Raw genomic sequence first — 23911 nt, forward strand, 5'->3', positions numbered from 1 at the left:
GCCACTGTCTTTAACCAGAAGCCTCCCTTTATGGAGCTTGCTTTTGTGTTGGGATAGCATAAGGATATATTTCCCAAACGGATTGTCAGTTGCCCCCAAATCATTTACTGAGCTACTCGACCTTTCCCCTTTGATTTAAAATATCTTTATCGCATGCTAAATTTTTAATATACAAGATCTGTTTCTAAAATGTACCTTTGGGGTGCCTGGGTGGCGCAGTCGGTTAAGCGTCCGACTTCAGCCAGGTCACGATCTCGCGGTCCGGGAGTTCGAGCCCCGCGTCAGGCTCTGGGCTGATGGCTCAGAGCCTGGAGCCTGTTTCCGATTCTGTGTCTCCCTCTCTCTCTGCCCCTCCCCCGTTCATGCTGTCTCTCTCTGTCCCCAAAATAAATAAACGTTGAAAAAAAAAATTTTTTTAAATGTACCTTTGCTTCGGTTGCTAGGTTTCTTCTTGATCATTCCATATTGTATATTTACCATAGCTTTGTTGTAAGTTTTGATATCTGGTATGGAAAGTCTGATTATTCCTTTTCAAAACATGTTTTCAGAATTGAATATTATTATTTTGATTTGTTTTTAGTTTGGTAGGTGAGAAAATGGGATAGGTCATTTTTGATTACTTTTTTTGATGACTAGTAAAAATGAACTTTTTATATTTTATCCATTTGTTTGTGAACTAACTATTCTTGCCATAGAAGTGGGTGCCTTTTTTTTTTTTTAACAATTTGTGAGAATACTTTTATATGGTGAGGAATGAACTCTACTGTCTTTTAGCTTTTTAACACAGGCGTGTGCAGTGACAGTCTAAGTGCACATGAGTCGAAAAACAAAGGTTTTAAGTCCAGAGCTTGTCAGCCTTCCCACTGTAAGCCATGTTTTTGTGGAAGCTATTGTTGCAAGTTAGATTCACATCTCCTCATTAGAGAGAAGATGGCTACCAAGTGTATTTTAATGAAGGGAATACCATTATGAGCATTTGAGGGCATTGACTTATTGGTCCTTTCTCAAAATTAAGAGAAATAAGACAGTTCTTAAACACTGATAAAACTGCAGGGACTCGTTATTTCCTATCTCAGGAAATAGGTGCTGCCCAGTTTTATCTGTGGTGAAGAAGCTACAAAAGCATCCATCATGTAACGTGGTCCTTGTTGTTGTTGGCTGTACCTGAAGGGTGTGGGGATGCCACAAGGGGAGAGGAAGCTACTGATGACAGATGCCATTCTTTGAAAAGCTGTAGTACCTCATGAGTGGTACTCCGGACTTCACGGCCTTGTTTTTGTTTGCTTAACTTGAAAGGTTAATCCGGCACGGACGGGGCCAAGTGCAGGCTCCCAGCAGGAACCGAGAGCTCTGTGTCTTCCAGCCATCAATCAGCAGACCTCAAAGAACATGGGGGAGAGACCCAGAGAGGCAACACCTGTTGCTCCTCCTATGGCAAATGCTGTCACTGCCGCTTCGGTGTCCCCAGCCATCAGCCAGAGTGTATCTCTTCCTGTTCCTCTGGCAGCCCAGCCAGTGACAGACTCCATGTTTCCAGTGGCCAGAAAAGATGACGGGTAAGGCGAAGGTCGTCCTAGAGACGATAGTGACGGGAGTGGCATTTGTCAGCTTCTTTACGTGTTCTGCAGTTTCAAGAACAGTATATAAAAGATGAATGATTCCTGTTTTTACTGTAATCTGTAGATGGACATGTTGAAAAAGTTACTGAAATCGTCCCAAATCCTTCAGACTTATTACACTATTTTTCTTTTAGAGTGTTCATTTCATTTCATTTCATACTTCTCTCTTCCCTTAAGAATATTCAGTACCTGAAACTCACCATTTTTTTTTTTTTTTGTAACTGGAGAATGTACAGCTATTAAACTGTGATTAAACTGAAATGGCCTTTCTTACTGGCCTTGGATACATGTAGTGATTATTACTGTCCAGATAATACTTATCAGTTATGTTCATTATGTTCATCAGTTATGTGTTCCTCACATGGGTTCTCCTGATCCTTCTAGCTTCCCACCAGGAGTAATTTGGGATTCATATCCGTTACACGATATGCCAAAACCCATCTGTTGTATACTGCTTTGGGGATTTTTTTTTCCCCGAATTTTGAGGGATTTTCCTAGATTTCATAAATTATAAATTATAAATAATAACTTACTTTGTTTAAATTTTTACCTCCCATGACTTCGGCACGCTCTTTCTCTCTTTTTACATACAGCAATTTTATTGATCCATTAGAAAAAATGAGAGCGACCGTGTCACTTGTACCCTTCCCTTGGGCTACACTCCTTAGCACAGATTATGGCTCATAAGGACCGGTTCTTCTCAATATCTGAGGTTAACTTTTATCAATGATTTCTCCTGGAAATAATATTTAACATGCTTTTTCACTCACGTTAGATTAATAATTCAGACCTGTGTCCTGTGTCATACAGTGTATGTAAAAAAAAGAACTGTTGCATCATTAGAGTCTGTGACCTTATTAGTTCTTCAGTGTTAACACAGTTATCAAATGATAAAAACAGGAGAGCAGTGACAGGCTCAAAAAGATGTTGCGTGTCCCATCCGCCCCAGCAGAGACAGAGTCATGAGGCTGGAGGGGCCAGATGAGCTGTCCCTATAAAACTGTGAAACTCTTTAACCTAATGAACATTCAGATCTCAGTCAGAAGCACCTCAGCTTGACCCTGACCCCGGCCCAGGCAAGGGACTGAATGGACCCTTGGTACTCTCACTAGCCAGGACAGCTTACTGTGGCAGAGAAAAGATGCCTTTGTCTGGAATCTCATGTAAGAACTCATGTTTTTAAGACAGTTTAGTGAGGATTTATAAAATTAAGTGTGTTGTACTTTTTACTTACACCCTAACATGGTCCCTGCTAAGGGAATTTTAGCAATGTTAAATAGACAAATGAGGTCCGCTATCGTGACTGTACTTAAACTGTGATATAAATGTCTTGTGTGCCATCTTTTTTATTTCTTGAGAACTCTTAAAGTCGGCAGAACCATGCTATGTGGCTACTGGCTCAGCATCACAGCTAAAGCACACCAGTGCTTCCCATAGCATGACTGTGGCCAGCTGCATTGCTCACCAAGGCCTGGACCTGGGTGTGAGTCCTTTAGCCTATGTAATAAATGGGGTCATTCGAATTAGAGGCAGTTTTCCTGCCCTCCCAGATACAGGAGTGATTATCATGACGTTAGAATACAGGCCCACTGTGTCAAGGCAACATGTAGTACCTGACCTTGATCTATAAGAATTCTTTTCTTCAAAAGGAAATGAAAGAAAAAATAAAACACTTTATTTACTTACACCCAAGCACTTCCGTCCGTACTTTAAGTAAACAGGCTTGTAATTGCTGACATTGTTTATTGTTTGTTTTGGGAGTCAGTTTGTCTCAAGAGTGTTCTCTTTCAGATGTGTGACTAAAAGTACTCATGAATTCAAACCACAGAGTGGGGCAGAGATAAAAGAAGGTAATGTTTAATTATATTAAATTTGTTTCTGACCTCTTTGCCCAGGCTTCTTGAGGTCACTCGGAGGTCTTTTGGGTGGCTGTGGCTCATGAAGACTTCAAGCCTTAATGAACTGGGGTGTTCACTTTCCAATTCTTAGAATTTCGGGGTTAGAGAAGCCCCAGACCATCTCAAGTAATGGTAGAAATCTGCTTCTTGGTCATATCTTTTTAGGTAGAATCCTTTGGAAATTTGATTTCATGAAACCGTTTTTATTAAATTTCTCAGATTTACCTAAAACATGAGTTATCTTTAATATATTGTGGGGTAGGAAAGGTAATTATAAGTTTAATTAGGATTATACTTCTATTTAGTACTACTTTGTTAGAGGCATTTGCATACAAGGTAAGTTTTGTGAACAAAACAAGATACATCGATTGTGCAGTCACTTGCCCTATGTGACTGGTATCCTCTCAAGTGACGGTTCAGTGGGTAGCAAAGCTGCTCGAAACAGCTGGGAACACCTGCATTTCACCAAGACTTCCTGAGCACCTGCCAGATGCCAGGTACTGTTCCAGGTAGTTAGGGATGGAGTTATAAACAGAAAAGACAAAACCTCCCACCCGCACAGAGGGGGAAAGGGGGTGTCAGGGGGAGGGGATTGAAATGTCAGAGGTGACCGGGAAAGATGCTCACAGAGTGATATTTTGGATAAAGTTCCAAAGGAGGGAGCTTCCCATGCAGCTAGCTTGGAAAACTTGTTTCAGGCAGAGAGAACAGCAAATGCAGAGCCCTGAGATGAGAAATCTCCCTGATGGTTTCTATGCACAGTGAAGAGACTGAGGTGGCTGGAATGAGTCGGAGGAAGATGAGGTCTGAGTGAGCAGGTCCCGCCCAGGCTTTACGGGGCCTTGTATGCCGTTGTCCGGGCTCCAGCTGAGTAAGATGGAAAGCCAGTCTTAAGATTCACTGTGTGACTATTAACATGTATTTCTTAGGGGACAGAGTGGAGTGAAGGGTGCTACTTATGACAAGGCGGCTGATTTGATCTGATCTGAGACCAAGCCGCTTCATCTCTTTGAACTGTCATTTCCTTTTCCATAAAAGGATAATTCTTGCCTTACCTACCGCATGGGACTATTCTAAAAATAAAAGTGAAAGATATGTGAGCACTATAATAATAGAAGTCCTTAGTGGTAATTATCAGCAATAATAAAATGTTCTCATTGCAATGTTGCTTAAATTTTGTGCCTTCTAAATTGTTCTGATTTCTCTGCTGGTAATGCCTTTTGTCCCATTTCCTTTATAGGGTCTGAAACACATAAGGTTGTTAACACAGGTTCTTTTCACACAACTCCAAACACGTCACTGGGAATGGTTCAGGCAACCCCATCCAGGGTACAGCCATCACCCACCGTGCACACAAAAGAAGCATTAGGTAAAGCCTCTTGTTTGAATGTGTAGCATCTGGCGACAAATTAACGAAAGCTCTTTTGCAATCATGTTTACAGTTACTCTTTTTATTCTTCTAAGGTTTCATCATGAATATGTTTCAGGCTCCGACGCTTCCTGATATTGCTGATGACAAAGATGAATGGCCATCTCTAGATCAAAATGAAGATGCTTTTGAGGCCCAGTTTCAAAGTAATAATTTGTTAAAACACTACTGAGTGTAGGCATTGTGGGTGGTTGCCACAGGAAATATCAAGGAATATACACGAAATTGCCCTTCCCTTGATTAGCTTGTCCCACAAGGGCAGACAATGCATGAAATAAAAAAAGGTGATAGTGTTTGTAAAGGGACTAAATATATGTCACAGATTGGTTTTATTTCTTAGAAAATAATAGAAGGACAAAATCCTGGTGAGTAAGGAATGGCCAGGAAAAGCTGAGTACTTGAGGTACGACTTGAGCCTTGCCTGGCTCGAGTAATGGCCTGGGTGGAGTGTTGGAGCCCACATTTGTTGTCCCAGGTTTTATCCTGGAAGCCAGACCGAGATCATCATAAAGATAAATAGGATCATTAGTCTCGGGAGGCCTCAGAATATAAAGTTAAGAGGTCAATTCTTTCTTACAGGAAATGGAAAGAAAAGCCACAGAGAGCTTTTTTCAGTGAGTCAGGTGACCAGAGCAATGTTTTAGGAGAATGATGAATACCGTGCCTTGCATGTAGCAGGAGCTCAAGACCTACAGGCTTGAGTGTTAAACCCTGTGACCACAGTTAAGTCCCTTCATCTCACTACAAAGTGACTTATCTTGTTACCTAGTATTTGAAAACTGTGTCAGTTCTTTTCTATAAGCTGTTGTTCCATTTTACTTGTAGGTGAAGTTTAGCATAAAGTATAAATGTTTTTTCCCAATACAATAATAAAATGCTACTTTTTACTCCAATGCAGAAAATGCAAGTTCTTCTGGGGCTTGGGGAGTCAATAAGATCATCTCTTCTTTGTCATCTGCTTTTCCTGTGTTCGAGGATGGAAACAAGGAAAATTATGGGTAAAGACACATTTAATTATTGCTTTATCTTGTGTCCACCTGAGGAAACAGCCAGCCAGGTTTTTCTCCGGGTTTGGAAGAGATGTGGTGGACTGGAGGAGATGGGTGTTGTCAGAGGGACATGAGATGCCGGCAGAGGTTCCTCTGGGACTCGGGATAGTGAGAAAACGTGGCTCACTGATCAGATGGTCTGGGTACCAGTGCCAGCTCTGCCACTGGTGAGCATTTTAACCACATGACTGGCAGATTCTTGCTACAGTTGTCCAGATCTGCATTGGACACCAGAGTTATGAGAAAGCAGACCTCCCATAGCAAAAGCATGTGTTGACAGGAGAACAGTATGGTTACAAATTATCAGAGAACTGAAGGATTCTATAGATTTGAAGTTGAATTAGGTATGAATGAGTTTACCAGTACACGTGTCCATACATGCTCTGTTTGTATTTGCAGGATTGATAAAGTAGAAAAGGAAGTGGCTTATATTGGGTTATGCTACGGAGAGATGTTTTAAGCTGAAAGATCACCAGGGAGCCATATGTGGGAGTAAAATGGGGTAGCTCCAGGAATTTTCACAGTTTACAGTTTAAATCGTGGAAAGAGAGGTGTCAGTGTGAATTAAGAGTATCGCGGTGTTGGAGAGATTCACACTGAGGCAGAAAGGAAACAGTCTGATCAGCTCAGAAGGAAGTTCCGTAGCTAGACCTAGTCTTAGAGATAAATACGATGTATGGCACCCATGACCTTCTTTGGCGATAGCTCTACCTCTCTTTTTGTCCTATTTATACCTCAGTGTAGTAGAGATTTTGTATGTTCTATCCTCTCTTGAGTTACTGTAGATCTATTTTTATGTGTACCGTCAAGTTAATTCAACTTGCATTCAGTTTTTCTACAACTACTGTAAAAGTAAGGAATGTGTAAATAAGTAAATATCTTACTAGTCAAACAAGATAAATGGAAAACGTTTCTAACAGTCTTAGTTATGTGGTAGCATCCCCTGTAGCATATTTTACAATTTATAATTCTAGAAATCTTTCCTTAGATTACCACAGCCTAAAAATAAACCCACGGGAGCCAGGACCTTTGGAGAACGCTCTATGAGCAGATTTCCTTCAAAACCGAATGTGAGTGAATCACTGCCTCATCCATGAAATTAGTCATATCTCTCTGCCCTTCATTTTACCAAATTATTATGTCAATCAAATGAGTTAGTGTATATTAAACTGTCCTGAAAAGTACAATGTAATATGAAGAGTGGGTTGGAACATTATTCTACAATTATTCAAGCATCTACTGTGTATCGTACACGGTGATAGATACAGAAACTAAAAAATGATATGATCCTTGCCCTCAAAGAGCCTTTCCTTTGGCAGGAGGAACCAGTGGGAGATATATTTTTTTCCAAACCCAAGAAGTGAGGCCTCCAGTGGAATGTTAGAAAACCCAAGTCTAAATTAAACTGGAAGGTCCTTCATCAGTGTAACTCAGCAGACAAGCGTCAGCGTTCTTCTGTCAGAGCAGCGAGGGTGCCCAGCCCATAGGCAGCTTCTGCTCTCGCCCTGAGTGTGTTATGTGGGTGCTGTGCTTTTCTCCACTCACCCAGCCCAGCCCTCTGACCGTGAGGGGTCAGACTCTAGCACTGAAAAGCTGTGCTAAACCCTGGGTCGTAGTTTTAATTCCGTGGATTCTGTTTTTGTTTTTGTTTTTTAATTAATTTATTTATGTATTTATTTTGAGAGAGGGGGGGGGAGAGAGTAGGGCAGAGAGAGCAGAGAGAAGGAATTCCAAGCAGGCTCCATGCTCTCAGCACAGGCCCAATACGAGGCTCGATTTCACGAACCCGTAAGATCATGACCTGAGCCAAAATCAAGAGTTGGACGCTTAACTGACTGAGCCACCCAGGCGCCCCCACAGTGGATTCTCTGAGCAAATTATCACCCAATTCACTAATCCTTCTGATGAACTTTTTGGCCTTCTTAAAAACTTCCAAATAATGGACTGGATTTCAAATATAGTAGCATCAATTCATAGATGCATTTCACCAAACTGTTCAACCAGATGTGTTTTGGCCAAAAAATCCATGATGAATTTTTTGCATCCTGTCCCTAAGCATAAGCCAATTGCTTTATCCTGTGTTCATCTGAAGAAACAACAGCCAGTGTTTCCTCCAGCATTGGAGGAGATACGGTGGCTATATAAAATCTGTGCACTACATATTAAAACCATGGGTGGCATTTTATTGGCAACTAAAGGGCTTTGCCTAGTGTAATTCTGACTCAGCAGTTTCTCTCTGTGTATAGACTCTAAAACTTGGCCATTGCATTTTTGGAGAAACAGTTAATTCTGAGGCTGAAGAAGAAAAATACAAGATGAGCTTAGAGCATCTTGTAGTGCCAGAAAGTAAGGAAGTGCTTTAAAAAAAAAAACAAAGATGGCATAACAAAAGAACTCAGGAGCCAACCTGAATAAGCCAGTGGCCAAACCAGGCACAATTTGAACAAGAAAATAAATAGAATAAGGTAGTATTGGATTATAACCCAGGAAATAAAATAAATATCAACAATGATATAAATAAATGGGAAACAAGACAAAACAAAACTTCCTTACAGAAGAATTAATAAGTAGAAGTAAAAATGAGAAGTAATAAATGGAGAAGGAATGAGTGGTAATAGAAAAAGCCATGAGAACACCACAGTAATCATTGTTCCAAGCTAGATCCATAAATGAATATTAAAATTAGTGAGTGAAACTTTAAGAAGGAACAAGGTATTTGTATAGCCTTGCAGTATCTCACTCACATTTTCAATGTGATTGTTTTAACATCTGTCCACAAATTCTTTGATATCCCTCCCTCCAGGAAGTGGATCTTCATTTACTTCCCTTTTTTTTTTTTTTTTTTTTTTTTAAGTTTATTTATTTTTAGAGAGAGAGCGTGCATGGAGAAGAGGCAGAGACAGAGAATCCCATGCAGGCTCTGCGCTGTCAGCACAGAGCGTAACACGGGGCTCGATCTCAGGAACCGTGAGGTCATGACCTGAGCCACAATCAAGAGTCGGATGTTTGACTGAGCTACCCAGGCGCCCCATCTCCTTTTGAGTGTAGGCTAACTATGATTTGCTATGAATAAATAAGGGTCAGGAAAGGAAGAAATAGTTTCTTGCAGAGCAGAAACCCAGCAGACACTACCTTCACCAGGTGATTGATTGGTTAATCTGGTTATTGGTTATTACTGGTTATTCCCAGTAATAAGTTGTGTTGATATCATATATCCCCTAATAGGATGTAACAAGAAAGGGCGCTTTACCCCTGATATTCTTCCCTGAAATCAATATAACCCCAGTCTAAACATATGAAAGGCCAAATTTAAACCCAAATGGGAGGGACATTGTACACAGCTCCCAACCAGTATTCAAAAGTGTCCATGTGAGAAAGACTGAGACAGACCAATACACTGGCACAGATTAGAGGAGACTGTATGCCACATGTGTCCTGGACTGGAGCCTGGAACAGAGAAGGGACGTGTGGAAAAATGATGAAATCCAAATAGCATCTATAGGAGTAGTGTTTTTAGAGATGCGCCAGGATTCTATAAGATGCTAACATCGGAGGAAGTTTGACAAAATGCACATGGGAACTCTGTACTATCTTTGTAACTCTTCTATAAATCTAGGCTTTTCAAATTAAAAAATAAATAAAAATTGGAACATAAAACGTGACCCTTGAATGCAGTGCGACTCCACTGGGGTGTGTCCCACTTCTGGGGAGAATGGAACCACGATGTTCTTGACTGTGTTAGCCAGGGGTGACATGTATTTTCTCTTTAATTCCTCATTTTTTTTGGGGGGGTGCCTGGGCCTCCAACTTCAACTCAGGTCACGATCTCACAGTCCGTGGGTTCAAGCCCCGCATCGGGCTCTGTGCTGACAGCTCAGAGCCTGGAGCCCGCTTGGGATTCTATGTCTCCCCGTCTCTCTGCCCCTCCCCGACTCACACACTGTCTCTGTGTCTCAAATAAATATACATTAAAAAAAATACTTTAATTCCTCATTTTTTGAATCTTAAAAAGTCTGAGTGTGTTACATTTTGTGGACGAAAGAAGGAGATTGCTGCTTTTTTTTCAGCTCCTCTTTTGTTGCAGGAAGTACCTCACACGGAAGAGTTCTCAGATGATTCAACCGTATGGGGCGTCCGCTGCAACAAAACCCTGGCGCCCAGTCCTAAGAGCCCGGGAGCCTTCACCTCTGCTGCACAGCTCGCATCTACTCCTTTCCACAAGCCACCAGGGGACTCCGTGCACGCTCTGGAAGACAAAGGTGTGTGTGGCACTACGTTAGCATGTTGTCTTCTGCCAACTTCAGTTCTTGCACAATTAGCTTTCTTCTTGGAAATCCTAAATGGAAGTTGAAAAATTATAAAGAAGAAGCTTCAAGTCCATTTACTGTATTATTACATATATGATTTTTTTCTTTTGGTATATTGTTTTCTTAAAGTCTGTGCATTTTAGAAATTTAATACCTTAGATTATAGGTGGAACAGGAGGAAAACCTATAGAAGCATTTGAACATAGATATGCAAAGTCCAACCCATTTGTACAGGATTTAGGTTTATGTTATGCTTACTGCAAACAAAATGACCACTATGGACAGGTCTGTTTTAAGAGTAGAAAATAGCAAATTTTAGTCCTTGGTGTATGTCTACAAATTTTACATTAGAGTTATAGCCAAGTGCTACACTCAGGAAAATCAGATATTTTTTTTTTTTAATGACTGACCTCACGAGAGTAATAATAAAACTCACAGTCCTTATTTCCCCTAGACATAACACTCCTGTATCAAAGATCTTTATCTGAATTGAACCTTAATATAAGACATTGGCATTGAGTGCAAATAATTATTACCAACCTATTAAAATTAAATACCAACCAATAAAATACGTACAATAAGGTCTGGGACCACTTTACCATTTTGATGACTACGAATTTACTAGCCAAATTCCAATACTGCTGACACCTTAAAAAAAACGTTTTTTTTTTTTAATGTTTATTTATTTTTGAGAGAGAGAAAGAGCACGAGAGGGGGAGGGACAGAGAGGGAGACAGAATCCAAAGCAGCCTCTATCTAGGCTCTGAGCTGTCAGCCCAGAGCCCAATGCAGGGCTCGAACACATGAGCTGTGAGATCACGACCTGAGCTGAAGTCGGACGCTTAACCAACTAAGCCACCCAGGTGCCCCACTGATGACACTTTTATTAAATATAGTAATTGTTCCCCAAAGCAACAATGAAAGAACGCTCAAAGAATTGCACTCTACTTCGTGGAAGTATATTGCACTATAAAGTCTGAGCCTATAGACCTATACATTTTTAACCAAAGACTAGAAAGTTTCTCTTAGAGTACTAGCTCAGTATGTTACATTTCTTTTCTGGATTTTGAAGGAGAGTTCAGTTGAAACTTGGACAACTGCCAAGTGCCATCACAAGCTTGCCACTTTAATAAAAAAAATTTTTCGGGGCGCCTGGGTGGCGCAGTCGGTTAAGCGTCCGACTTCAGCCAGGTCACGATCTCGTGGTCCGTGAGTTCAAGCCCCGCGTCAGGCTCTGGGCTGATGGCTCGGAGCCTGGAGCCTGTTTCCGATTCTGTGTCTCCCTCTCTCTCTGCCCCTCTCCCGTTCATGCTCTGTGTCTCTCTGTCCCAAAAATAAATAAACGTTGAAAAAAAAAATTTAAAAAAATAAAAAAATAAAAAAATTTTTTTCAAGTGTTTTCCATTTGGGAAAAGTAGTTTACTCAGTAGAGTCTTTCAGAGAGTCAATATTGCCTGTTCTTGTAGTATTTGCACGTCAGTTAGATAAATAGAAGCTGGTGTTCTAGTTGTAAAAAGGATTAGCAGCTGTCTGGTGAGGCACTAGCTGATAGTTTAGTCCGGTGTAATACCTGGCTATATGTAGTCTTAGCGTCATTGGAAGAGGTATACTCCACATTTCTGCCTTCCTAGTTTGTCTTTCCATAGACAGTTTTCATTGGTTTGTTTTTAGTTAAAGGGAGTGATGGTGAGTAGTGCCAGGTAGCTTCCAGATACAAACACTCTAAATCAGTTTAACCAACTAAACACTAACGGACTAAATAAAGCAGTTAGACAGAAGGACCCGCAAATCTCCACTCCCACCCCCAGAAGCGTTGCAGCGTTTTTCTCTCCACGTCCTTGTCTTCAGATTCTCCTGAAGCAGGGTGTGCCCTCCACCATACCGGTAACCTCCGTAGGCTGCTCATCCTGCCCAGAACTGACTTGCCACCTTCCGACCCTTTTCTCTTGAAGGACTGTATGGAGTTGAAATGCTCACAAATGGTAGTGGTGGTAAAAAAAATTTTAGTGATTTTTTTTTTTTTCCCCCATTTTTAAACATTATGGAACATTTTACCGTGGAATGCTATTTTGAAATTACAACGCAAGTTGGTATAAGAAGGAATCCTGGACTTTATAACCATATGAGGTCGTGTGTGTATGGACACACGCATGCATAACGTCTCTCTCTCTCTCTCATCTTCTCCATATTTCAGAAAACGTGGTAGCAAAACAGTGCCCCCACGTGACTCTGGATTCTCGTGAAGAAAACGTGGTGGAACCCTCAAAAGACAGAAAGTTCAGGTACTATGAGGGCACGTGTGCTTCTGTCACCCACTGTCACTCTAGCTTTGCTTTTAGGATGTGGTGGAATACCTAATTCCTACCCTTCGAGGCAAACAGAGACTTCATGGACTCGCAGGGATAAGCCAGAAGGTACTCTCTCTCTATGTACCATACGCTGGCCACATGAGGGCAGTGAGAGAAGCAGCTGGGGTAGCAGAGAGTCTGTGGGAACAGTTCCTGTGACTGACTTCTACTCCTTTGGAGAGCAGAGCCTTACATACTCTGACCAGCGAAAGACCCTGGCGCGTGAAAACTACTGCGGAACCGAGCAAATGTGCATCTCTTTCTTTAGAACCGAGCAAATGTGCATCTCTTTCTTTATATCCGTTCTAACTGAGAAAGGCAATAACTTTCTTTCAAGAGGAGTAAGATAGAATGTTTCGGCCTCCGAGGTATTGGTACAAAATGCAGATGCAGCATACGCTAGTGCTTTGCGGAAGTAAAGTTGCACTGTTTTGAATAGTCTGGGAAACGCAACAGACGCTAAGAGTAGCTACAATTTTCGAGTATTTATTATATTCCCGTATGATGCAGACACTTTTTGTGCACTGTACCCTTTGGTTAATCCTTACAGTAAATTAATTGTAGGAACTATCCTTTTCATCGTTAGAGATGAAGAAACCAGGTCTAGAGAGTTAAAAAAAAAAAAAAATTGGATGACCTGTAGTCATACAACTTGTGATTGCAGCACTGGAATTTGAACCCATTTCTCTAGTTCCAAAAGCCTTGCTTGCTCTCACCACTATGCTGTGCCGCCTCTTGTTATTAAAAACCTCTTCTTAAAGGAAGACTCCGGTAAATAAATTGGACAAAAGACATGAGCAGAATTTACAAAAGAAAGAAAATGAATAAACATGTAGAAAATGGTCAACTCACTAATAATTAAAGAAAAAACACGCAAATTAACAGATCTTGCCTTTTAATTTAAAATGCTGCTCGATAGGCTCACCAGCAATCTTCCCACCTGCAACTAAACGTCTGAATCACAAGACTGCCGTAAGCCACCCTTGGCATAACATAGACCTATACAGGACAAAAATCAGTTGCCAGGGTAATAACTGTCTTTGACCCTGTGAGATGATTAAGTTGCAAGGAAACACTTAAGACCGAGGGAACAGAAGTTCCCTGGCTTAGAAGCCTTGTTTCCATGGGTGTTAGTGTGTCAGTGGCTCTTGCAACACTCAATTTAGATTCCAGAGTCCCCACAAGGGACAGGCCTATTACAAGAGTCGTCATACCTGAAGCCTGAAGCTGTGGATTCCCAGCGTATATTCCTAATTCTCTCAGTCTAGAATGCAGTTACCAGTAATGGTTATTTTTTACCATAAGCAGTGTTGACAGTGATACTCTTACGTTTTCAGTTTTCAGGGGAGAAGAGCTAGAAAGTTACCAAAATTCAAATTCTCGTGGAGAAGGGAAAAGGGTTTTATTGATGACTTATGCACCCACAGTAATTGGGTACTCACATAACTTAATAGCAATACATATGCGTTTGGAAGCAACTTTTTCTGTGTACATGGGTACCTCTACTATGTTTTGTTGTAATATAAAATATTGGAAATACTCCCATTTGACTACCACATTTTCTCCCAATAATAGATTTTGGTGGCTATGCTTATGGGATAGATTAAAATTGCCATGATCTGAAGAGGGAGGATTTATTTGTGTCCTCCTTCTATATGAAATGGCTGAACAGAAAATTAACTAAGTAAAATAAAATATTGACAATACTTACTAAAAACCAGGAAAGTATTCTATTCCAGCATACACCCACTGGATTAGGTGGAGTGTGGTGATTCAAATCCATGCTAGGACTGTGGAGAAGCCTGGCAGACACGACCTTTCCAAATGACCAAGGTTAATTTCACAAGTGATAGCTCGTGGTAGTCATGCAATGAGAAGGGCACTCTACCTCTGGAATATTCTTCCCTAAAACCGATACTCACAGTCTAGTCAATGAGGAAAGCCTCCAAGAAACCTGAATCGGGGGACACCCTACAAAATACCTGGCCAGTATTCCTAAAAAAGGACAAGGTCTTGGGAGAGTAGGAAACACTAAGAAACTGTCACAGATGAGAAGGGAGTAAGGAGACCCGACAACTGACTACAACACGGTACCCATGATCAGATCCAGGCGCAAATAAAGGGCCCTGTGGAAAAACTGGTGACATCCAAATGAAGTTTGGAGGTTAGTTAATAGTATAACAAATGTTGGTTTATTGGTTTTGACAGGGAAGCCTCTGTAATGTGAAATGATAACACTAGAGGAAATTAGGTGAGGAGTATTTGGGAATTCTTTATTATCCTTGCAACATTTCTTTAAATCTAAAATTATTCCTATTCCAAAATTAGTTTCTTTTTTTAAAAAAATTCATAGTAAGAAAAATGCCTGTCAAGTAAGAATGAAGGGGCACCTGGGTGACTCAGTTGGTTAAGGGTCCGACTCTTGATTTCTGCTCAGGTTATGATCTCACAGTTTGTTAGTTTTGAGCTCCACATTGGGCTCTGCGTTGACAGTGCAGAGCCAGCTTGGGATTCTCTCTCCCTCTCTCTGCCCCTCCCCTGCTCACGTTCTCTCTCTTTCTCCCAAAAGAAATAAATAAACTTAAAAAAAAAAAAAAATTAAGAAGGGCGCCTGGGTGGCTCAGTTGGTTGAGCTACCGACTTTGGCTCAGGTCATGATCTCACAGTTTGTGGGTTTGAGCCCCGCGTCGGGCTCTGTGCTGATGGCTCAGAGCCTGGAGCCTGCTTCAGATTCTGTGTCTCCTCCTCTCTCTGCCCCTCCCCTGCTCATGCTCTCTCTCTTTCTCTCTCTTTCTCTTTCTCTCTCTCTCTCTCTCTCTCTCTCAATAATAAATAAACGTTAAAAAAAATTTTTTTTAATTAAGAATGAAACATGAAGTTGTATGTACAAAGTCCTTTTTCTCAAAATATACATTTTGTAAAAATTTATACATATGTTTGTGCATATGTGGATGTGAAGGTGGAGGGGAATTATGTGTATAAAAATACATACACAGTCAATTCTTATTATTTTCACTGGTTCTTTTGTATAAAGTCACTGCAAACTCTGAATTATCCAACACGGAACCATTTGTTATTCATAGGGGAGATACACAGGTTCCTGTGAGCCTCTGTTCACAACATTTTGTTTACAGACACCTTATTTAATAAACATTGTTGATTCGTTAACATTGAACTCAGGCCCACAGCACTGTAACTCATACCTGAACAAGGCTTATCCTAACACATATTCTCCGTAAGACACATCACGGCCTTCTTGCACTCAGGCACACTAAAAAACACCTTAGCGTTGCACTTGGGGAACATCCTAAACAACGAAATCACCAACAAAAATTCAGAAAAACACGTTACTAAGTATACCATGCAACGGCACTTGTTTATACTGTGAGACCTGAGACAAGAATGCAGAGCATTGCCTTATTTCACTTCCCCTGGGAATGCGTGTGTTGGTGACTAAAACTTTTCACCATTCTACATGCCTGTAAAAGCACCATGAGTATTGATTTGGGGTTTGCAAATGACTTTTAGCATGTAGGGGAATTCACAAATATGGAACCCATGAATAATACAGATCAACTATATATGTGTATGTGTGTGCGTAAAGAAAGACACTGGTGTTAGGTTGTTGGATTATGGCATTTTCTGTTTGTTTCAATGCTGTGAAAAAAGCCATTTTGGGATAAAGTTAAATAGTCAGTCTTGATAATAGTAGTGATACTTAGATGACAGCTTAGGGAAATAAACCCATCCCTCCCAATGTTTATCACTGAAGAATATCCAGTGTATTCCCTCACCTATTTATTGAATATATTTCCATGTCTTTGATTTTATTTCTGTTCATATTGTACTAGCTGTATTTGTAAGTATTTGTTTATCTGAAGAAAATGCTTTACTCAACCCTTTGCGAAGCAATTTTGAAATGTCATTCCCAGAATGGAAAGGAAACTGTTCTGTGGGACTTTTTGTGTGATCAAATCCAATAGACTTGTAATCACGTGGTGTTTTGTTTCCTCTTGTCTATCCCTTTAACACATTCAGTCCCATTCAAGAGAAAAGCCCAGAACCAGCGTTCCCTACAGATGTATCTTCAGCATCCGTGCTCCGTGTGAGCCAGCCTCCTGCAGACGGTGTGCTAACCAGTGAGGTACAGCAGAGCCTTGAGGCTTGTAAACTCATAGACACTGACCTCGCCGTTGCAGAAGATCCATCAGATGCCAATGCTGGGCGCCAAACAGAATGGATGCAGACTAATTCACTTGGGAATGTTGATGCTGCAAGTATGAACACATATTCAGTCCTACTTGTGTCCCTGAATAAGGACAATAGCCTGGTGAAAGCTGTTCCATGAAAGAAGCTCCAAGAACAGGGACTTGAATGTCACTGAGTAGACCACAAGTTCAGACAAAACTTGCATACCGTGTCGGAGTGTGCTACAATGGTAGCATACTTGAAGGGCAACTGAATCTGTTTTAATTTTAGAAAGTATGAAAACAAATACTGTTGGAAGAGGGAGTTAGAATTGGAGGGTCTACTCTGCGCCAGGAATTTAATTTAAGACTGGTATCCCTATTTTACAGAAATGTAAACAGGCTCAGTGCTTAACTCCTTTCCCCTGGTTATTCAGAAACAGTCTTGGATAGTCTTGCACAGTGGCTAAGAGCACAGACTCTGAAGACTGACTAGGTTCTAGTCCTAGCTTCTCCTCTTAGGCAGTCACATGATCTTGGCCAAGATCGTTTCAATTCTCTGTGGCCCTCTTTCCTTTTCTGTAAAGTGGATGTGATGGTTCTACTTCAGAATCTTGTAAGGACCAAGTGAATTACTAAGCATAAAGTACTCAGAACAGTGTCCTACATAGGCTTAGCACTAAGTACATGGTAATCATGCTGGATTAGTCTTTGAAACTACCACTAAAAGCATTTTTATAGCATAACTTGGACGGAAACTTTATTCTTCCCTTTAGAAATTATTTCTCTTTTGTGAACCCAAAGTACATCTCATCCATGGAAATTGCTCATAGATAATATAAGTATCGAAAGGCATTGTGTTTTGTAGATCCGAGTGGGAAAGCAAGTGAAAGAATATATATCTGAGCATGTTAGGAGTAACTAAGATCCAGGTCTGCTTTTAAGACATAATTATGTTAAAGGCAGAATCTAGCAGTTCTGGGCAAGTGGAGCAGGTGCCCTTGGTGTTCATTTCCTTTGTCACAACTACATACTGATCTGACTTTGTAGATCTAAAATAACAAATCATGAACTATGCAGAACTAGCTATTTTGATATTTGAGAACGTTATTATTTAAATCAGTGCTCTTTTAATGATGAAGCTTTTGAAAGCTTATTTAATGAATGTCTCCATTTGTTTTATCTATAGTTTCTTTGGGGAAATTCTTGGGTACTGAATTCATTTTCTTTTTTTGTTCCCATTCCTTCTAAGATTTGACTGTTGAGAATCCATGGGATGATAAGTTGATTCTCAAACTTTTATCTGGGCTTTCTAAGCCAGTGAGATCCTATCCAAATACTTATGAATGGCAATGTAAACTTCCAGCCATCAAGCCCAAGACTGAGTTTCAACTGGGTAAGGACTATGTGGGTAACAAACTTTTAAACTCTTGTTTTTGTCTGGGAAGTTGATGGTAACCCATACATGTGTGATTTCCCTTCTGGTACCACCCCTACACTCCCCCCCCCCCCCCCCGACTTCGAGTAGTTTTATCTACAGGATAAAGCTGAGAGCATTTTGTTAAGCCAGAACTGTAGGAGTTTGATTGCTGTTGGGACTATAACTTACAGAGGGCAATTTGGCAATATCTATCAAAGTAAAAAATGCATATACTTTTAGACATTCACTTTTAAGAATTTCCGCAGATATGCTTGCATACGTTCAGAATGACATGTATGCGTGTAAAAACGGCAGATTGGAAACAACACAGGTGTCTATGTGACTGCTAAAGTAAATTATGGGACCTCTATAGGAAAATATGGCTTGCTCTGTACTGATAGGTATGATGTCCAAAATAGGCTGTTAAGTGGAAGGGCCAACCTGTATTATATGCTGCCTTTCATTCCTTAAGAAGGGGGAAGATAATATATTCATATTTGGTACTATTTCCAGAGAACCCTTGAAACATACTCAAAACTAACAAATGGTTAATAGAGTGGATGTGGACAACAGTGGGAGCAAGACTTCTCACAATATACTTCACACACACACACACACACACACACACACACACACACAGGTTTCCCTGTTAACATCTTGTATTAGTGTGGTATATTTGTTAAGGTTGATGAGCCAGTATTAATAGATTATTGTTAACTAAAGTCCATAGTTTACATTAGGGTTCATTCTTTGTGTTGTACAATCTATGGGCTTTGACAAATGCGTAATGATGTGTATCCATCATTATGGTATCATAAAGAATAGTTTCACTGCCCCCAAAATACCCTGTGCTCCATGTATTCGTCATCTCTTCCCTCCACCTGAAACCCTGGCAAACACTAATCTTTCAACTACTGTCTTCATAGTTTTGCCTTTTCCAGAATGTCATAGAGTTGTAATCATACTGTATGCAAGCTTTTCAGATTGGCTTCTTTCACTTAGCAGTATGCATTTAAGGTCCCTTGGTCTTCTCATGACTTGACAGTTCTTTCTCTGCAATCACTGAGTAATACTCCATTGTGTGAATGTGCCATAATTTATTTACCTATTCACCTACTGAAGGCCATCTTGGTTGCTTCCAAGTGTTGGCAATTATGAACAAACCACTGTAAACACTCATAGGCACTTTTTGTGTGGACATAAGTTTTCAGTTCATTTGGGTAAATACCAATGAGTTGTGATTGCTAGAACAGGTGGTAAGAGTATGTTTACTTCTGTAAGAAACTGCCAAACTGCCTTCAAATGGAGTTCGTACTATTTTGTATTCCCACCAGCAATGAATGAGAGTTCTGTTGCTCCGTATCCTCACCATCATTTGGTGGTGTCAGTAATTTGGGTTTTGGCCATTCTAATAGATGTGTATTGAAAGGCATTTCATTATTTTTCATTTGCGAGTCCCTAATTATATACTGATGTTGCACATTTTTTCATATGTTTATTTGCCATCTGTATATCTTCTTTGGCGATGTGTATGTTCAGATCTTTTGCCCATTTTTTAAAAATCAGTTCATTTTCTTACTGAGTCTTTTCCCCCATTTTCTTAATTGAGTTTTAAGAGTTGTGTATTTTGGATAACTGTTATCAGATAAGTGTTTTGCAAAGATATTCTCTCAGTCTCTGGCTTGTCTTTTCATTCTATTAACTGTGTCTTGGGCAGAGCAGAAGTTTTTAAATTTTGTCAAGTTTATCAATAGATTTCTTTCATGGATCATGCTTTTGGTATGTGTCTAAGAGGTCATCAACAAACCCCAAGTCGCCTACCTATTCCCCTGTGTTACCTTCTAGTAATGTTATAGTGTTATGTTTTACATTTATGTGTATGATTCATTTTGAGTAAACTTTTATGAAAGGTATAAGCTCTATGTCTAGATTCATTTTTGCATGTTGATGTCCAGTTTTTCATCACCATTTATTGAAAAGGCTATCTTTTCTTAATTGAATTGTCTTTGCTCTGTCAGTGATCAGTAGAGTATATTAGTTCGGCTGTGTTTCTGGGCTCTCTCTTCTATTCCATGATCTATTTGTCCAGACCACACTGCTCTGATTACTGTAGCTTTTATAGGAAGTCTTGATGTTGTGTCAGTCCTCCAAACTGTTCTTCGTGTTCACTGTCTGGGCCTTTTCCCTTTCCACATAAACTTTAGAATCAGTATGTCAGTAGCCACAAAATAACTTGCAGGGATTTTGATTGGTATGGCCTTGAATCTCTAGATCAAGTTGGGAAGAAATGACATCTTGACAATCCTGTCCATGTATGTGGACTATCTCTGTTTATTTGGATCTTTTTTTTTTTTAAATCAAAGTTTTATGGTTTTCCTTATATAGATCTTGTACATATTTTGTTAGATTAATACCTAAGTTACTTTGTTTTAGAAGATGCTTAAGTATTATGGGTTTTTTTATTGTAAATTCCACTTACTAATTTCTAGTACATAGGAAAGCAATTGACTTATATGTTAACCTTGTATCCTGCAACCTTGCTATAATCATGTGTTAGTTACAGGAGATTTTTTTTTTGTTGATTCTTTGGGATTTTCTGGCTAGACAATGCTGTCATCTGTGTACAAGAACTGTTTTATTCCTTCCCCATCCATAAAACTTTTATTTCCTTTTCTTGTTTGATTGCATCAGCTAAGACTTCCAGTATAATGTTGAGCAGGAGTGATAAGAGGAGAAATTCTTGTCTTGTTCCTGATCTTAGTGGGAAAACATTTATCTGTTTCTACCATTAAGCATGATGTTAGCAGTAGGTTTTTTGGTAGATGCTCTTTATTAAGTTGAGGAAGTTTCCCACTATTCCTACTTTGCAGAGAGCTGTTAATCATGAATGGGTGTTGTTGGATAAACAAACACTTTTCCTGTTTTTATGATAGGATCATGTGATTTTTCTTTTTAGTCTGTTGGTATGATAGATTTATTCATTGATTTTTGAATATCGAACCAGCCTTGTATACCTGGATTAAATCCCACTTGGTCATGGTAAATAATTCTTTTTATACTTTTTTTTGGATTTCATTTGCTAATATTTGGTTGAGGATTTTTATATCTATGTTCATAAGAGATACTGTTCTGTAATTTTCTGGTAACTGTCTGTTTCTGGTATTAGGGTAATGCTGGCCTCATAGAAGGGATTAGGAAGTATTCTTTCTGCTTCTATCCTCTGAAAGAGACTAGAGAATTGCTATAATTTCTTCCTTATATGTTTGGTAGAATTCACCAGTGGACCCATCTGGCCCTGGTGCTTTCTGTTTAGGAAAGCTGTTAATTATGAATTCAACTTTTTGTCTGTTTCTTCCTGTGTGAAGGAAGAAATTTCATCGAGGTGATCAAATTTGTGGGCACAGAGTTGTTCATAGTATTCCTTTATTAACATTTTTAATTCATGGGATCTTTAGTGATGTCCCCTCTTTCGTTTCTGATATTAGTATTTTATGTCCTTCCCCCTTTTTTTCCTTAGGTAACCTGGTAGGGGCTTATGGGTTTTACTGATCTTTTCAAAGAATCAGTTTTTTGTTTCATTGCTATTCTCTGTTGATGTTCTGTTTTCAGTTTCACTGATACCTGCTATAATTACTTTTTGCTTCTGCTTGCTTTGGATTTAATTTGTTCTTTTCTAGTTTCCTACGGTGGAAACTGAAGTTATTGATTTTATATCTTTCTTTTTTAACGTACACATTTAATCCTATAAATTGCCCTCTAAGCACTGCTTTTGCTGCATCCCACAATTTTAATGACTTGTGTTTCCATTTTCTTTTAATTCAAAATATTTTTAAATTTCTTCTTTGAATTATGTGTTGTCTAATCGCCAAGTGTTTTGGGGCTTTCCAGCTATCTTTCTTTATTGGTTACTAGTTTAATTCCACTGTGGTTGGAGCACCTACTTTGTATGATTTCTTTGTTGTTGTTGTTGTTTTAATTTGGTAAAGGTGTGTTTTACGGCCCAGAATGGTCTGTCTCGGAGAGCGTTCCACGTGAGCTTGGAAAGAATGTATAGTCTGCTGTTGTCAGATGAAGTTTTCCATAAATGTGAATTAGATCCAGTTGATTGGTACTGCTGTTCGAGTCAGTCATGCCCTGACTGATTTTCTGCCTGTTGGGTCTGTTGGATCCAATCCAAGTGTTGGAATCCAAAATCTGTTGGATTTTCTGCCGGTTGGATCCAGCTGCCCGTTGGATCTATCGATTACTGAAAGACGGATGTAGAAATCTCCAACTAGAATAGTGAATTCATCTTTTGTCCCTGCAGTCCTATCAATTTTTGCCTCACTATTTTGAGACACATACACATTAAGGAGTTATGTCTTTTCGGAAAATTGATCCTTTATCATTATCGAATGCCCCTTTTAATGCCTGATCACTTTTCTTACTCTGAAGTCTGCTCTGTATGAAATTAGAATAGCTGCCCCAGCCTTCTGTTTATTAATTAACATGGCATATCTTCCTCCATCCCTTTACTTTTAACCCATCTGTGTCTTTATATTTAAGGTGTTTTTCTCATAGGCAACATATAACTGGGTCTTGTATTCTTATCGCCTGTCATAGTTTCTGTTTTCATTGGTATATTTTTAGTCTATTGATCTTTAGACAGATTGTTGATAGAGCTGGATTAATATCTACTATGCTTGTTGCTATTTTCTATTCACTGCCCTTGTTCTTTGTTCCCTTTTTTTGTCTTCTTCTTTCTGCCTTCTCTGGTTTTATTTGGGTATTTATGTGATTTTGTTTTCCCGGTTAGCATATCAGTTATACTTCAGTTTTAGTGGTTGCCCTAGAGTTTGCACTATACATTTAAAACTAACCCAAGTCCACCTTCAGTGAACATTATACCAGTTCCCAGGTAGTGCCAGGTACTTTATAACAGAATGTTACCAGCTCTTCCCTCCTGTCCCTTAGAACAGTAGTGTCACTCATTTTACTTGTCCTAAGCTGTACTTATTGCACACATTGTAGCAATTATTATTTTGAAGAGTTCCCTGCTAGACCCACTAAGAATAAGAAAAAGAAAAGACTTTCTTTTATCTTCATTTACTCCTTTTCCTACACTCTTCTGATCTGAGTTTCTGACGTATTTCCTCTTCCTTCTGTCTGAAAAACTTCTTTTAACATTGCTTGCAAGGCAGGTTTGCTGGTGCCACGTTCCTTTAATCATGGTGTAAGCAAGTCTTTATTTCTTCACTTTTGGAGGGATAATGTCACTGGATACAGAATTTTTGATTTGGAGGTTTTTCTTTCAACACTCACTCCACTCTCTTCTTGCTTGTGTGCTCTCCAAAGAGAAGTCCATGTAAGTCTTACCCTTTGCTGTTCTGTAGGTAGATGGTTTTGTCCCTCCGGCTTCTTTCACTATTTCCTCCTTATCTGATTTTCTGCAGTTTGAATACAACTTGTCTAGGTGTAGACTTTTTGGTATTTTTCCTGCCTTGTGTTCTCTGAGATTCCTAGATCCCTAATTTAGTGTCTGTCATTAATTTTGGGAATTTCTCAGCCATTATAACTCTAAATATTTTGTCTCTTCCTCTTTTTATTCTGCCTGCTAATATTCCCATTACACATCTGTTACACCTATTGTAATTGTCCCACAATTCTTGAACATT

At 39.6% G+C, this 23911-nt stretch overlaps 1 protein-coding gene and 1 non-coding gene across 2 annotated transcripts in view; both read left to right on the top strand.

Annotated features, from left to right (window-relative positions):
• BUB1 (BUB1 mitotic checkpoint serine/threonine kinase) overlaps positions 1-23911 on the top strand; it is a 46407-nt gene that overhangs the window by 16028 nt on the left and 6468 nt on the right. Inside the window, exons 10-19 of the mRNA XM_047853357.1 lie at positions 1297-1556; positions 3411-3469; positions 4758-4886; positions 4982-5092; positions 5845-5944; positions 6984-7065; positions 10080-10254; positions 12497-12584; positions 16689-16927; positions 18090-18233. Coding sequence (XP_047709313.1) covers positions 1297-1556; positions 3411-3469; positions 4758-4886; positions 4982-5092; positions 5845-5944; positions 6984-7065; positions 10080-10254; positions 12497-12584; positions 16689-16927; positions 18090-18233 — 1387 coding nt within the window. The remainder of the gene's footprint in view (positions 1-1296; positions 1557-3410; positions 3470-4757; positions 4887-4981; positions 5093-5844; positions 5945-6983; positions 7066-10079; positions 10255-12496; positions 12585-16688; positions 16928-18089; positions 18234-23911) is intronic.
• On the top strand, positions 14189-14328 carry LOC125163163 (small nucleolar RNA SNORA29). The gene has a single exon (XR_007151320.1). It is a non-coding gene; the product is annotated as a small nucleolar RNA SNORA29 (small nucleolar RNA).

The sequence above is a fragment of the Prionailurus viverrinus genome, chromosome A3, assembly GCF_022837055.1.
Source record: "Prionailurus viverrinus isolate Anna chromosome A3, UM_Priviv_1.0, whole genome shotgun sequence".
In the NCBI taxonomy this organism is placed as follows: Eukaryota; Metazoa; Chordata; class Mammalia; order Carnivora; family Felidae; genus Prionailurus; species Prionailurus viverrinus.